General features: G+C 39.8%; 1 protein-coding gene across 7 annotated transcripts in view; it reads right to left on the bottom strand.

Moving 5' to 3' along the window:
* Positions 1-16,425, bottom strand: part of PLA2G4F (phospholipase A2 group IVF) — a 29,956-nt gene extending 13,531 nt beyond the window's left edge. For 6 of the 7 annotated variants that reach the window (XR_007905210.1, XR_007905209.1, XM_051791845.1 and 3 more), the window contains exons 1-8: positions 12,573-16,425; positions 8,367-8,439; positions 6,701-6,837; positions 5,286-5,414; positions 3,784-3,824; positions 3,156-3,198; positions 1,918-1,984; positions 1,445-1,614 (exon numbers count right to left, since the gene is read on the bottom strand). Coding sequence is in view for 5 of the 7 variants with exons in the window: in XM_051791845.1 (XP_051647805.1) it covers positions 1,445-1,614; positions 1,918-1,984; positions 3,156-3,198; positions 3,784-3,824; positions 5,286-5,414; positions 6,701-6,837; positions 8,367-8,439; positions 12,573-12,683 (771 nt within the window). In the remaining 2 variants the exon portion in view is untranslated. Of the gene's footprint in view, positions 1-1,444; positions 1,615-1,917; positions 1,985-3,155; positions 3,199-3,783; positions 3,825-5,285; positions 5,415-6,700; positions 6,838-7,462; positions 7,593-8,366; positions 8,440-12,572 lie in introns of all 7 variants that reach the window. The other variant, XM_051791848.1, reaches the window with a different exon arrangement.
* Between the last annotated feature and the right edge of the window lie 59 nt (positions 16,426-16,484).

Below are 16,484 nucleotides of genomic sequence, written 5' to 3'. Positions count from 1 at the left end.
TCATATCAGAGGGTCACACGCAAACCTACACAGCCTACCAGTGGGATGGAGCCCATACATCCACCACAGGGCTCAACCCTTGGGAAGAGACAGTATCTTGAAGGAACAACAGGTTGTCACCCTTCTCACACCAAGAACTGAAGTCAGACAAGGAACTACTCATAGATTTCACAGATGTTTTCTGACCAATAACAGCTGTCCTGAGTCCAATGTCTGACTAAGCTCACTGTCCTCCTCCTCCTCCTAACAGGGGAAAATAACATGCATTTAGGTACAGGGCAAGCAACTCTACCACGTTCCTGGTACTCTCCTACCTCTGATAAGAGAAGGTCAGACTTTTATGCTCTATGCCAGCCACTGAAGGAGTATGTTCTGCTAACCAAGGTGGTTGGGCTGAGGTTTACCACCTGCTCCAATCTCCATGGTTGACTTCTACTGTGTTTTTGCTTGCCCAGCTCTGAGTCTTTGACCACTTTAGTCCAGGTCTCTCTCTTCAGCTCACGTCTGCTGCCTAAACAACCCCATGTCAAACCTATTCTTCCATATACTTTCTTGTGTCCTCTTCTCCATAGTTGCCTCTAGAGTAGTCAAGATCACCATTTGCAATCATGCTGCCCAACAGCTTGTGGGCATGAAAAATATCATAGAATAAAGAGTTTCCTTGCTCTCATTTTTGGTGGCAACAGTCATCACAATGAATATTCAGTCACTCCAATAGGATGCACACGCTGCATGGGTACTTGTACAGACTGCAAAGTAATAGACAAAGCTAAATAAACCTTTACAAGTGACAACTGATTTACAAGTTTCTAATAGAAAGGACTTCCTATAGAGTATCTTTATGCAGCAAGCATGCACAGAGTTAAATTTCTTTAATCCCTGAGTATGAAGAAATTTTAAATTGTTGGGGAGTGTATATTTTTAAGACAATTTCACCTCCTTACACAATGTCAAAGACACAATGCAAAGTCTGACATTTTAAAACAAAAAAAATAGTACTGTGTAAAAAACAATGATAGATAAACTTATCTCTCTGCCCATAAATTCCTAATACATGCCCAGAAAAAAATACATTCATTAAAGGCAAGCTTCTAGCCTAGAAAATTTTGGTCTGAGCAGTTACAATATTACAAAGTTGCATCCAAAAGGTACATCTGGAAGTGACTAGTAGCCTTTTTAATAGTTGGTCCCTAGCACCACACAAATATTTTACTTCATAAGAGACTTCCTTTAATGCAAGCTTTTGACATCCACAGGTACCTGAATAAAAACCAAAAACTGACATCCCTGAACATCTGAAGAAGTCTCTGGCCCTCTTATGATCAAATCAAGGCCATTCAATTTATATTTAAGGACATTTTCATGGAAATAAAGTCACCAGTTTCGGAGTGGATTTACTCAAAAGTGGGTTGTAAATTTTGTAGTAATCAGCATGGATGCTTACCTGTAGAACAGATATGGTTTGCTCCAGCTGCACTTGCAGTTCTGGACACATTTCTTTATCCATATGAAAAACAAATGAGGTTCCATAATGCTTTTCATTATCTGGTGTCCAAGGAATACTCAACTGCTTTTGATATGCCCCTGGGACAGACAACTTAACTTCACAGCACCCTGTGCATTAGAAAAACAAGTTTAGATCACAGGAGCCATTTAAATAAATGTTCAAAATCAAGAATTTGTTAAGTGTAGCTGAGACTATGAAAACACAAGCAAAAACTCTATTGTGTGGTACTCAGTAGAAGTGACCCTATATTATTAAGTATTAAAAATAAAAGCAAAATTGACTTAAAAAGTAAATTTTGTAGTCAGTAAATTAAAATGCACTGTACAGACAGAGAATCAAGTGTCCCTTCTCTCCCAAGGAATAAATATGTTGAAAAGTAGTGCTGACTTCAACTCTACAGGCAGTCCTACCTTGCTGTTTCTCTTTTGTGTTTTCCCCTTTGTTAACAGTGCCTTGCAGAGACAAGCAAGGATGAACCTATGTAAAAAAGAAACCAGCTCTGGTTATACAATTTTTAGTTCACTTCTTTGTTGAAGTTTAATCTACCTACTATATGAGGTGTAGGTTTACAGATGCAAGCTGTCAAAAAAACCCACTAAGGATTGTTTTGTTATTTCAAATAAAGACCAAGTTTTGTTTCACTAGGACAGGATTATTTGCTCTTGTTTCAAAATCAAAACCACTCTCCTTATTCCAGTTACTGGAGCTTTTTGCAACCAGTACTTCATAGTTACAAGCTGTCAACACCTGGGGTTTTTCTGTTTTTTTACCTTTTTTTAATGCATGTGTGAGTACCTATTCAGAACCTGTTCAGAAGTAAGCACTTCGTAAATTCTGCCATGACTTTCTCTCCCAGTTTGTCCATGTCCTCATAAAATTTAGTCTCTCACACCATTCAATCATCACCCCTCTAGGACAGTAGGTAAGATACTTAGTAGGCCACAATTGCCCTAAAAGAAACTACTCCAGTGCCTAAATGTAAGACTAATTTGCTAAGGCAAATTGGAACACAAAAGCTGCTCTCCTGTGAAATAGTTTGCAGAACTGTGCTGTTAAGTGCCACCAATTTTTCAGGAAAAAAAAGTTAAAACTCTACATTTCGACCATTATCCTTTTTTCCTTACAAAAAACATGACACCAGTCCCTTTTCTTTGGAGGGAGAAAAGAGGTAGTAATACCTTTATTTTTAACATATAACACATGGATTTTCTTAGATTGATTCACCCAAGAGAACAGGGAGGCAACATCTACTTAGTAATGGCATTGATAAAAGCTTTGAAGTAATATGTGTTAAAATTAGAAGAGGGACTATACCTGGCCAGCATCTAGGCTAGAAAACACGATACCATCTTCAAGACTCACTTGCCTCATAAAGACATTTTTTGTTTACATTTTTTATAGCAGCCCTACTGGAAAAAAAAAACCAAACCCAACAACAAAAAACAAGCCACACCTTTCTGCGAGTTACTATCAAGTTTTAAAAATTGAGGAAGATTTTAAATTAACAAATTGAAAAAAGAAAGGTAGATGCTGGAGAGAATAGGAGCTGTTTGGAAGCAGGAGTGGAACACTCAACAATTCTTGCTACTAAAAACTTACCTTCTGGAGTAAATCACAACATATATGATTCTGACTTCCATGTACTCACCACAAGGACTCCATTGGTCAATACCTCTGTAGGGACATCTGAGCTGAGAAAGCAAGAGATTTAACGTAAATGAGTTCTGTTTCTAATTTGCTTCATCCTACTTTGCAAACTAACTGCCTGGATAAGCAGTGGGGTAAAAAGGCCCTCACTGGGGGATATCTGTGCAAACACCAAGCATATATCCCTTCACAGAACAATGGAGGTTGGGAAATAAAAAAATTTGTCTGCAACTATAAGCACGTGCTATCAGATCTCCCCATCTCAGTTATTGTGATAACTTAGAGAAAAACTGAGCTTAGATAGGCTATTAGACAGATTAAATACTCATCTGTGTATTTCACATGGTGAACTGTGAAAGCTTTCCACTCCTAAGTAACTAATCCACAAAGTGTTCATTTACTTCACATGGAGTCCAGCAAAATTTCTTTCTTTTTTGGTACCCCAAAAGTTTTGATGACTGGAGCATTAAGGATATTCGTGGTCAACCTTTAATGAATCAACTCAAACACCACGGGGAACTATAAAGCATTAGCCTTTCTATGGGCAAGACTGTCCCTGCACAGAAAAAGTAACGAAGACAACATATTTTCAGAGCTCAATTTCATTCAGCTCTTCACGGAAGACTCACCATTTCTCCAAGTAAAACTCTACATCCAGCTCTTCATTAGCCTTTGAAAACAAAAGTTGGACACTGGTGACCCTTTATCTTGAATATATAATTATGAGACATTTTTCCAAGAGATTAAGCCTTCTTCCTGTTACATACTTATAGTAACCTCCTGTTAAAGTAAGGGCTTTTATAAAAGTTCCAGTTAAATTTTGAAATATTTAAATTTATGCCTTTAGTTGTTCTTATTGTTCTTTAAACATTCCTCTCCTCCTGGACATATCCTATATGACCAGACACATCTATGTTTGAAGATACAAGGGCACACAAGTGAGAGTTGGTTCTCAGATCCATTACTCTGCTATGAGAAGAAAACCCTCCTCTGGTTCAAGTCCCACTGCAGCACCATCTCTGCAAATACCTTCTACATGAAGTTTTGTGCTACCTCCCAATTATTATTATCATTTCAGGAGCTTGCACTCTTAGGTCATTGCTTTATTTGTCTTCTACAGACTTTGATCCAGCCATCTTTTCTCCTACCATAACATATAGTAAATATTTGACACCAGACATAATGCAGCTTTTAAAATAACCAAGTAGAAGCCAACTTGGGTAATTTTCTTTACTAAAGTTGGAATTTTCAGATCCACAATTATGGATCAAGATGACTTAAGTATTTAGCAAATTGGTAGAGTTAGTGGGAACAAGGGAGTTACTAAGCTTCTTTCCATGATGACAAATCATTTGGAGTGCCTGTGCCACTGCCCAATGTCTCCCTGAGAACTGCATACCAGTTATCTTGCTTCTGACCACACCAACACCAGTATTGAAGCCCAGTTTCTCAAGAAAACACATTATTAGCTCACCTTTAATCCTGATCTGTTGTAGCAATGTGTTTGTGGTATTTACAAAATAGATCAGATTGGTGATGTGGCTTTATCTATGTAGAACAGGCTGTCTTATTGTAAGTCCATAAACAGGTGCACAGGATTTGAGAGCAGCTGATACACACATCACCCACATAAAGCAGAGGTTTAAGGTACTGAACATAGTTCAGAGAAAATAAGCTTTTCTTAGACTTCGGACTTATTAGATATAGAGCTAACCTTTGCAGCAATAAACTTCTTTTCCGCAAACTGATGATGCCAAACCAAATAACACAGTCTATAGTCCCCATAATGATTACTGACTGCAAATGTCTTTCATTTTAAAACCAGTTTATGTTCCTCTAAGTCTCATGAAAAATCAATTCCCTTTAAATGAAGATGTTTTAACATCTTCAGAATGAGAGCAGTAATCTCAAGTTTTATTTAGCTGGGGCATGCCAAAGGCTGTGGAAAACACATAAAATCACTAGGGATTTTAGAAACATCCCAGTTGACAGTAAAACCACATATGCTGTCATCACCCGTTGATTCATTTTTCCCTTCTAGCTTCTACAACACAGACAAGTCAACCAGCACATACTGCCAGATATCTGTAATGATGAGCTGCAGCTATTCACAGTTGAGCCAGGGACTAACCTCAGGGTTCAACCTGAAAGTGCGCAGCAGGGGTCGACCCGGCTTCATGCCCCCTACATCGAAGACAATAGACGTGAGCTCATCGCTGACAAGGACATCCTTATCATAGAGTGTCAACTCCAGAATGTTCTAAAACCAAACAGAAACAAACAGCCTAAGATCAAAGAACAAACACTTCCTGGGTATCTGTATACAACAGACACTCTGTGCATTAATCAATACCTTTCCCATTCCTGAAGAAAATTCACTATTTTCAGCAGGGCTTACAGCATAGTTAGGAAAAAAAAGCTCCTAGTTGACAACATGTAGCTAAAATATCTTCTGAGCTTCCCAACTAGAGAGAAGTTCCAGCTGAATGCATGTGACAGTACTTTCCACCCACTTCAGGCACAGATTTGCCTGAGGAAGCAATAGAAATTTCCACTCTTCTAGCACGATTCAGTCCAGGATGTTAAAGGGACTGATCACTTCCCGCTTGGCACTGTCTCAGAGCTGGTAAATTGAAGAAAAACTAACTGAAATAGACACGAGTACATACAGCATCCAAAAAAATGGCACTGCAGCAACTAGTTTTCAAGGAGACAAGTCTAAACATAAAATTGTGCCAGTATAGTCTCGCAGCAGTAACCAGACTGAGGCCTCATAAGACTGCAGGGGAAGAAAAGCTAAACACTATAGCTTAGCTTTCAATTTTCTTACCATTTAAGCCAATTAGCATTCCACATTTGTCACCAACCATTGTGGAAAGGTACTCCAGTGAGGGGGATAGTTTCTTGTTAATAAGCACCTTATTCCACAGCCTAGGATGTTATTCAAAGCAATAGCACCATATTAAAACTGACCTTATAAAGTACAGTTTCCTTCCCTCTACCATTAATGGCTACTTTGAGAATGAATGCTGACAATCTGAAGACTTTTTTCAATACTCTACTAGGTCCTGCACAGACAGCAGACAGATGTACTGTCCCTATCCAAGAGTTTGACTTTTGGTTTTCTTCATCATAGGAACTGCTGGCAAAACTTGACTGCACGAACTAGTGGCAGTGAGTAGAAATTTGGTTCCCATTATCCTCATTCAGACAGCTACACTGTGAAAGTAGAAGCAAACATCAAATAGAAACTTGTTTTATCACGAAATTTCCTTGAACTTTACCAGATAGTACCATAAATTCCCCTTCCTGAGTCGCATCACAAAGATGTTTACAAAACATTCTAGCTGCAATTTACACGAGAGTGCAGTTACAAACTGCTGTGGTTATCACTGGACATGCATAGTACAGCTTTTTGTACCACTGAAGGCAACTGACACCTTCCAAGCAACACTGGTTTTGAGGGCTGGTTTGAATGAAGTATCAAAAGCAAGCCAGTATACAAACGCAAGTAGTCCAACCAGCTCCACAAAGTGCACTCCTTACCTTGACAGCACTATGGATTCGATACCGGAAAGTTTCATTCCATTCTGGGTTATCATTGTTGTCAACAACCTGAGTTCGGGAGACTATGGGAGATGCAGTGGGCAGCTTTAGTTCCACATAGCAGTCTGCCTTGGACACTACAGCAGAGAGAGCAGAGACAGACGTCAGAACGACTTTAATCAAACGTAACTTTTCCCATAAACTCCTCATTTTCTAGATCTCATTGCATCATAGAAAAGTGCAAATTTAAGACTAGACTTCTAAAGCAAAAGCCTTTAATGAAGTACATGTTCTCAAAGGGCAGCAAATTGAATATTAGGTACCTATATTTCTTTTTTTCTGGTTCATCCAAATCATAAAGCCCTTAATAAAAGAAACTACTATTTTAAATGAGGAAGATCAAATTTTGAAAAACGATTACTGCTGATACCAGGCTCATTGCCTCTTGTCTTGTCACTGGGCACCACTGAAAGAGCCTGGCTCCATCCTCTTAACACCTTCCTTTTAAATACTTGTACATATCAATGATATCACCCTGAATCCTCCACTGTGTCACTAAGTAGCCCCAGATCTTTCAGCTTTTCCTCATATGAGAGATACTCCAGTTTTTTTACCACTGATCACCATCCTCTGAGCTTTCAGTCCAGCTCCCTGTCTGCTCATCCAGCCCATACTTCATCAGTTTCTCTATGAGAATCTTATAGGAGACAGTGTCAAAAGTCTGACTAAAGTCCAAGTAGACAACATCCACCACTGCTATACCTTCATTTAGTCTGGCCAGGAGCTGAGCTGTCTGTTTCCATTCCCTGAAAATAACTGATTGTCTTTGAGTTCTTTCTTCCAGTTAGGGCCCCTTCTTCAATGCAAGTATGGGAACAGGTCTTCACTCCAGCTGAACAGATAGGCCATGAAAAAGAACTCTTCACAGTGTGAATCTATCCCTCAGCCTCTCAGGAGGGTTTTCCATTCCTTGAACAGCTATTTAGCATTCCAAGTAGTTCAGTGTTGGATGCCAGATATAAACTTAAGGCATTAAACTTACCTTACTGGATTAAATCTGAAGTAATTAAATCTCAAATGAGTTTTAAAGATCCAAATGCCTCAAACATTCCTGAGATCTTTACTTAGATGTGTAAATGGAAGGAAATATATACCATGCTATCAAAAACAGGAACAGATAAAAAGCAGCTTGTCTTGGAATCAGTCAACTACCTACTTCCTTAAAGGCTTCAATGGCAAATAGCAGGTACATGAAATAAAGCACTAGTACAGCTGAGAAAATAAACATTTGGAAGTTAGAATTGAAGATTTCTATTTCCAGGTTCATGAAGACTGTTTAGCAAGAGCAAGGGTGAAACTTGCCATGACCAGAGGGTTGAATCCAGATAAAGGAATACAGAATAGGTCACAGTAGGACAGGTGTAGGAGCAGGGAAAAAAAACATTATCAGGAGTTGATCTTGTTCTGCAAAGTAGCACGCTTAATCTGCAGCTTGGCTCACATCAAGATTTTAAGTATACATAATGCTTTACAAGAGAAGCTTTTGTTCAGACATAAAGGCAATACAGTATGTGTAAGTAAGAAGCTCCCTTAACAATGCTGCCTGTGTTAGAGGTATGCACTGACCAACCAACCTGTTTTCATAATACCTTGACTAAATACTTACACAGATCTGTACCCCTGATGTTTCTGGCTCGGAGGACTTTCACTGTTAGGTTGTAGTAAGGGTGCTTTTCCCACTGAAAAGAAAGGAACAAGCTAATTTTTTAACTCAATTGCAATGCCTGTTCTATAAACACACTAGAATAAGTCCAGAGAAACAGATCAGACCAGCCAGCCCAAAATAAACTACTAATGAGTCAGTTGGGGAATCTCTGCAGCACTTTCAGTGTCCTGGAGGAAGACCAAAGGAGACCAGAAGGAAAGTCAATTCCCTTTCAGCAGCACGAGTGATATCTTAAAGTAACTCCTCATAGACTTCAGAAAATAAATCCCTTATTTAGGGTTTCCTCTAATTATAGATCAATTTTTAATTGCTTCCTTAGTACATTCTTACTGGACGATAAACAGATACTGCAGCTGCTGAAATAATTATGATCATGACTCGACTAGTTTAAGACTACTTGCCAAGGGCACATGCATGCTTGAGTAAAAGCAGACATGGCAAGAATCTTAACAGCATGGTCTCGAGACATAGAAGGCATATGCTGTTTACAGTGAGAAAAAACCCAACACTTTCTTGCAGGAACACATACTTCATGACAGTTTGAGCAAGAAAAGACAAAACTTAAATTCCTTTTCATTCTGGACTGTTACTGAAATCAGCACTCTAAACACGCATGTGACTTTACCAACATAGATCAAAATGTAATCCGTGCTCTTGAAAGCTTCTGGAAGACTATTTTTGGAAAGTAATATTAGTATCTAACTGCCAGCATGTGAAGTGGGAAAAAAAGCCTGACTGGATTCTAGAAGATTATGAAGGAAAAGTGGGGGGAGGGCAGGAGAAGACAAGAGAAAACAGCATGGGGTGACTTAGTACAGAGACTGCACAGAAATAATTGTGTAGGGCTCAGGAACAGAATGGGATTCTGCCTCATTTTCATCAATTATGACACAATCCTGGCCAGCTAGGAGCTTTTTCTATTCTTAAATCACATTTTCAAAATGCTTTTCACAAGTGGTCAATAGCTTACATTCATAATTTCCTACATGGTTGGCTTGAGACAAGAGTTTAACTTCAGATACGCTAAGTATTCATCTACAACTGAATTCAACAGGATCTTCACTTACAAAAAAATGCTGCAGACTGACAAATGAGGCACTGAAACAGATTTCTCAGAGAAGTTGCAGATGGCCCATTCCTGGAAGTGCTCAAGGCCAGTTTGGATGGTGTTCTGAGCAACCTGGTCTAGTGAAAGGTACCTCTGCTCATGACAGGGTGGTTGGAACTAGATAATCTTCCAGGTCCCTTCCAACCCAAATCATTCTATAATCCTATGAAATATTATATAAATACATACATATCACTACATACCACATATCACTAACAGGAATCTCAAGGAAGCCAGTGAACCTTGAATTGTTAAACTCTTCTTGAATATTCCTTATCTGATAAATGGCACTATACATGCATCATCTAATATATCACACATGCAGGTACCAAATTAAATTTGGACAAATAAACCCCAATTATACTATTATTAAAGGACTCTTATTTGCAGCACTGACACGTTGAAGATACTTATTCCTTTATTTGTTTCTGGGAACAAGACATGCCTTTACATCTAATTTCACCATGAGCTTCACCCTTGAGATGCTAGTTTTTCTTCCTTTAGAAACCTTTCCTAATCACATTTATTCAGTCACTGAAACTACTTTCTCAGGCAAACCCTAACCTCCTTTCTACCTCAACAAGCTGAGGAATGCATTACACAGAGAAATTCAAGATTGTGTGTCATTCCCACCAACTTCCTAAAGTTGCTGCAACTCTCCTGGTTTTTCAGAAATGAAGCTACATAATCACACTCCCACAGCTGTGAAAGCCATCTTCATTCCCATAGCCTGGCTATCACCTGAAATTCACACACTATCAGCAGAGGAAGCTCAGAACACCCTGAAGATAGCCTATGTCTCTTTTATTGTATACCATCTGTCAAAATGTAGTTACGTGCTCAAAAAAAAAAGTCCTTTCCAAAGGTCTCTAACAACCTTTGATTTACAGCCAGTCATTACACAGCTGAGGATACATTTTCCACACCCAGATCATAATTTAAGGGCCTAGAACTCAAATGACATTTCACTGTGCTCCCAAGCCCGTGCTATCAATTATGCCGGAACCTTCTCATATGCCTTTTGTACTTATCTTTTAGCCAAGGCATAGCAAGGTCATAGCATGTTGCCAGGTGAGCTTGCAGAGTAATGAAGCATGGGAGTATCAGATATGCTCTATCTGAATGATCAAGGAAAAGGCAGGCAGGAAATCTGTATGGGAAACGGAGAACGAATACAGATGACAGTTCTGCCTATACCAGTATATGTGACAGCATATCAATGTATGTGTCTGATGCAAGCAACTAATTTCTACTTTGCAGACTAATGATTTTTCAGAATCACTGCTTTTCCAGAGCTTAGGAGAGTACATCTGAAGCAAAAAACCCCAAACCTTTAAATCCTAAAATGAGGGTACAAGACTGAATTTTCACATACGTAACTTCGCTAACATTTGTCTGTACCTTTCATCTAAACTGAAGGTGCTGATTCAGCAGCAAGCAACTGTAAAACTACTCATCCCAGCTACAGGACCCAGTAGTCTTTACTCTCACATAGCCCGGAATAACTGTCTTTATTCAGTGGGATGGAAGTGTTGGGATCCACTCCACATCTGTCAGTGCATGCCAGTTGCATTATAAAAATGTTGTCATAGCAAATAAAAATATATATTTTGTGTTCACAGTTACTGGGAAAATCAGGTAGCTCAACGAAATGTCCGGTATACCAATGGAGCATCTTCTCCCCATCTTGTTCCTGCTCCCAAGTAAGCATGCTGCCCATTATTCCCTTCCTTGTGGCCAAGGTGTCACAGGTTCCCTTTTAAACTCAAAAGCAAACACCTGGCTTTCCTAGGCACTCTTTGCAGCTTCCCTCCTCCCCCAAGAGTGTGCATCTGCAGTCATGAATGGAGGCTTCCAGGGGTAGCCTTAAGAACCATAATCTTTTGGCAGGCAAGATTTATAGTTAGTCAGGTTACGAGTAGTGCTAGCAGCTCAGTAACACAACAGCAGTGGCAAACACTGGGGTCACTCTCAGTTTATCGTTGTTTGCCTTTAGAAGTGTGAAAATAAAGCTAAACTCTGGAAAATTAGAGAGATCTAATCATGTTAAACTCACTTACAAAGCCAAAAGGGTGATCTGCTGCCTCACTCCCTGCTCAATTGCTAACAATTAGACAATACAAAATCTCTTCCTACCAGCCAGCCCAACTTGACTAAGCAGTGTTAACTTTTTAAATTTTATTTGTATAGTAAGTACTTAAGGGGAAATATAACATTGAGTGGTTTGCAGGTTAATGGAGGCTAACACTACTCTTCTACCCTGATTTCCCAAGTACTAAACAACAACACTAAAAAGTCAACAAGACAATTTTTATCATACAGCAAGCAGAAGTACAGAAAGGCATACAGTCAGCAAGTCATTTTGTGACATTTAATGGTCATCTCAATTTTAAATTGTATATTGAGGGATTAGTGTGAGACAACACAACACAGGTGATCAGATTACAGATCAGATCTCCTAGTCAAAGGCTCCTTCACAAACATTTAATGTAATTCAAAATTGAGGTTATTGGTCAGACCATGTTATACAATGAAATGATTTCACACCAGTCAAAGGACAAACACATCAAAAACACCTTATCTGTTGTGGTTGCACTGCATTTTGAACAGGCACTCACATCATTATTAATATTTGTCTCCTGAAGACCATTAATCCCTGTAGGATAAGACAGAGAGCATAAAAGAAGGGAATTGTAATCAAGGATATTTTGTAAGAAAACACATAAGCATGGTTTTGTCTCTACTAATGAGAAGGGCAGTATTCTCCCCCTAAAAGAGTACTTGGTATTAGCTTGTGTTCCCCAAAAACTAAGGAAACGCAGACCTGATCTGCATTTCCTCACACAGATCCTAGATTTAATAAAAGCCTGGCATCTCTATTAGCTTTATCATTCAGGGCAAATTTTAAATAACAACAAATTTTTTAATTCCTGTGGAAGTACAGAACTGGTTTTCCACACATGCAGTAACAGGAAGTCACTACTGAACACATTGGCTAAGGAAAGTCATCTCAAAGACAGCACTATGATTTGTCTTACCCGCCAGTGATTAAACCCAGTCTCTTTCCTCTCCTTCCTTTGAAAAAGCACAGCTGCCAGGAAAGGCAGCACTCCGGGCGGAAGCGGGCCCCGCAGCACCTTATGGAACATGGGAAAAATGTCTTCTTGTCTCTGCAGAAAATCTGACAGGGACACCCAGAAAATAAGGAGAGTCCCTGGACGCCCGGCTGTGAAGCGCTGTTTGCTACAGACTGGTCTGAAGTTTTGCGCAGGACTGGGCTGCACTCCAGCTGTGAGAAACAGAGGTGTGGCCCGCACTTGCCAAACAAGCCAGTTCAAAACCTTGTCAGCAGGTTTTGCAAATACTGGTAAAAGATAAGGGCAGCAAAGCAGCACCAAACAGGGAAGCCCTGGGTAGGAGGAAGCACTGCTTTGTGATTAAGCCACAACATCAAAACCCCCAGTTCAGATCTTCTTTGAGAGTTACAGCAACCTGATCCATGACTTTGACTGTTTTAAACCCTTTTCAGAGTTTCAGCATACTCTAACAGAGTATTTTTAAATAAATTCCCATCTTACTAGCCTGAAGCAAAGCCAAATTTGTCACTGACTGCAGCTGTCCAGAGAGGTTTCAGGGAGGCCAGAGTGAAGGTACCACAATTTGGTGTGCAATAGGGTGCCTCAGAGAACATCAATTCCCCACTATGTGAGCGGCCTGTAGAAGTATCCCTTTTCTCCTCATTTACATATAGCACAGTCTTGATTCTTCCACCAAAGGTTCTCAAAAAACTGTACAAGAGATAGGGCAGATTTTTTTTAAGAGTCTATCGTGCCTTAAAAAATATTTAAGTCGTAAAAGAAATTGTTTACTGGGAGTGATTAGTTTATTAACAGCTGCTGGTAGTTGGCTTGCTGGAGCTTTTTTATTAAAGAGCATAAACAGAAACTGGAGACCAAAAGACAAACTTTAGCGTTTCAACAATTAAAAAGTGGCAGAAAATGTATGAAAGCCAGTAATGCAGCATGTCACTACTCCAGACAAACATGAGAATGTGGCACATTCCCAGCAAGGTCCCATTCATTAATCATTTCCTGTCATTAGTGTCAGTCACCATACCGGAATTTAAGAAAATTAATAAAAGCATAAGCACTGAAATTTAGAACATAAACAAGTCAGTGCTAGTAAGGGAATCCACAGAATTTAAAGTCAACACAGAGGCAAAAAACAAACATCCATTCTGAAACAGTCAGCAACTGCTGTAATGGTCTTGTGTGGTACCAAATGGGGCTGAAACTGGGCTGGAAAAGTTATTTGCTTTTCTGCACTGCACTGAAGGTGAAGGACTGGAGGAGCTTCACTCCTATGAAAACAGGCTGAGAAAGTTGGGGTTGTTCAGCCTGGATAAGAGAAGGCTCCAGGGAGACCCAATTTACAGTATTTAAAAAGGGCTTATATATTTACAGGCCTTACAGTATTTAAAAGGGGCTTAAAAAAAGAGGGAGAGTAACTTTTTACACTAGCAGATAGTGATAGGACAAGGCGGAATAAAGTAAAAGAGGGTAGATTTAGATTAGACGTTGGGAAAAAGTTCTTAGAGGATGATGAGGCACTGAAACAGGTTGCTTAGAGAAGTTGTGGATGCCCCATCCTTGAAGTGTTCAACGCCAGGTTAGATGGGGCCCTGACCAAGCTGATCCAGTAGTGCACGGTATCCCTGCCCACAGCAGGGGGGGTGGATCTAGAAGATCTTTAAGGTCCCTTCCAACCCAACCCATTCTATTACTATCAAACTAGGTTTTATTTATCTTCAAAAAATTGCAGAACAGTGTGATTTTTTTTTAATATTTAATCTAATATAGTTTGACCATAAATTACAGGAAAATGGAGATGGTCTTACATAGCACAGCAACATGGAGAAATCATATTTATTCTAAAGTTTATTACAGGCAGTATAAAAAGCCTCTATCTTATCTTGTGAGTGCCCAACTGCATTTAAAATTAGGCTTACCTGCTTCTGACATTCTTGCTCCTCTTCCAATAAAATCTCTCAGCATAGGATCTCACGTTTATAGAATTTCTCTGTCAAGAAAAACTGATATGTTCTCTTTAGAATATGTGCTTAAGAATTGTTTCATAGTCAACAACAGATCACCCATTAACAGTGTTTGTGTGCAGTTTTAGCCTTCTACAGACACTGTTGTCAGTGAACTTCATATCCAAAGAGAAACTACTTGTTTTTGTCATTTCCTAGCAAGAAAACAAGCAAGTAAAAAGGCATCAAAAGATGAGGCAAAGAAAGCCTCATACCCAGTAACTTTACTTCTGCTTGTATTAACATGTCCACACTGGTAAAGGTAGATTTATATACACGTCATGCTTACTTTTTTTGTCAGCAAGCATGAAATGACACCATCATCAACTACACTACATAGTATTTAAAATGTGTCCAGATATCACAAGGAGTCCCTTTTGGTCCCTTTAGCAACACTATGAGGAGAGCTGAGTGCATAACTAGAAAAGATGAAAATCTAAAAGGATGCAGTCAAGGACAGCATTTGATCTCGGGTTTGGTTTTTTTTTTTGGCAGGTTGGTCTTCTCCAGAAATATCAATACACTTAGTTGTTTAATTTATTCATCAATGACCTGGATGAAAGGACAGAGTGCCTCCTCAACAAGTTTGATGACAACACAAAGCTGGGAGGAGTGGTTGATACCCCAGAGTGCTGTGCAGTCCTTCAGAAGGACCTTGGCAGGTTGGAGATGGGCAGAGAAGAACTGTCTGAAATTCAACAAGGGCAAATGCAGGGTCCTGCACCTGGGGAAGAATAACCCCCTGCACCAGTACTGGTTGGGATCTGACCTGCTGGAGAGCAGTGCTGTGGAGAAGGTCCTGGTGGACAACAAGCTGTCCATGAGCCAGCAGTGTGTCCCTCTGGCCAAGGCCAATGGAATCCTGGGGGGTATTAGGAAGAGCATTGCCAGGTGAGGCCACATTGGGACTGCTGTGGCCAGTTCTGGGCTCCCCAGTACAAGAGACGTGGAGTTTCTGAAGTAAGTTCAGTGGAGGGCTATGAAGATGATCAGGGGACTGGAGCATCTTTCATATGAGGAAAGGCAGAGGGAGCTGGGCCTGTTCACCTCGAAGAAGAGACAACTAAGAGGGAACCTCATCAATGTATACAAGTATCTAAACAGAGGGAGTCAAGAGGACGGAGCCAAGCTCTGCTCAATGGTGCTGAGCAATAGGACAAGAAGAAACAGGTAGAAACTGATGCACAGGAAGTTCCATCTGAACATGAGGAAGAACTTCTTTACTGTGCAGGTGACAGAGCACTGAAACAGGTTGCCCAGAGAGGTTGTGGAGTCTCCCCACTGGAGATATTCAGAACCATCTGGATGCAACCCTGTGCTACATGCTCTAGGATGACCCTGCTTGCGCAGGGAGAATAGACCAAATGACCAACTGTGGTCCCTTCCAACCTTACCCATTCTGTGATTCTGTAACATGGAGACAAAAGACTTCCTCTGTGGTGATATCTCCCATTTCTATAGAATGGGAAAACTGAAGATCTATATTCTACTTCCAACACTAGACTAGTCTGTGACCTACAGTTTAAACAGCTGCAAATCTGTGAATCTAAACATTTCCTGATTTGGTCACACAGAGCTCAACATCCCTCCCCCAGCCCAAAATAGCATATCACCACTCAAAAAAAAAATTTGTCAGTAAATTTAGTGTTCTCTAATAAGTACATATTTAATGGCATAAGACTTTCAAAAACATTATTCAAAGAGAGAATACAAAAGTGGTTTTAGTAGGATTTTGAGAACATTCACAAGCATCTATAAACTTGTAGATTTGAAAACCTAAGCTGAGAATTGATGACATGGCTACATTTCATTCACACATATTAAAGTGGAAGGGATACTGAGAATCCCTGCATTGAGT

This window comes from Manacus candei, unplaced genomic scaffold (assembly GCF_025592945.1).
Source record: "Manacus candei isolate 608988 ecotype Guabito, Panama unplaced genomic scaffold, ASM2559294v1 h1tg000033l, whole genome shotgun sequence".
Taxonomy (NCBI): Eukaryota; Metazoa; Chordata; class Aves; order Passeriformes; family Pipridae; genus Manacus; species Manacus candei.
Note: the sequence above shows the minus strand (reverse complement) of the source record. Positions and strands in the feature narration are given on the sequence as shown.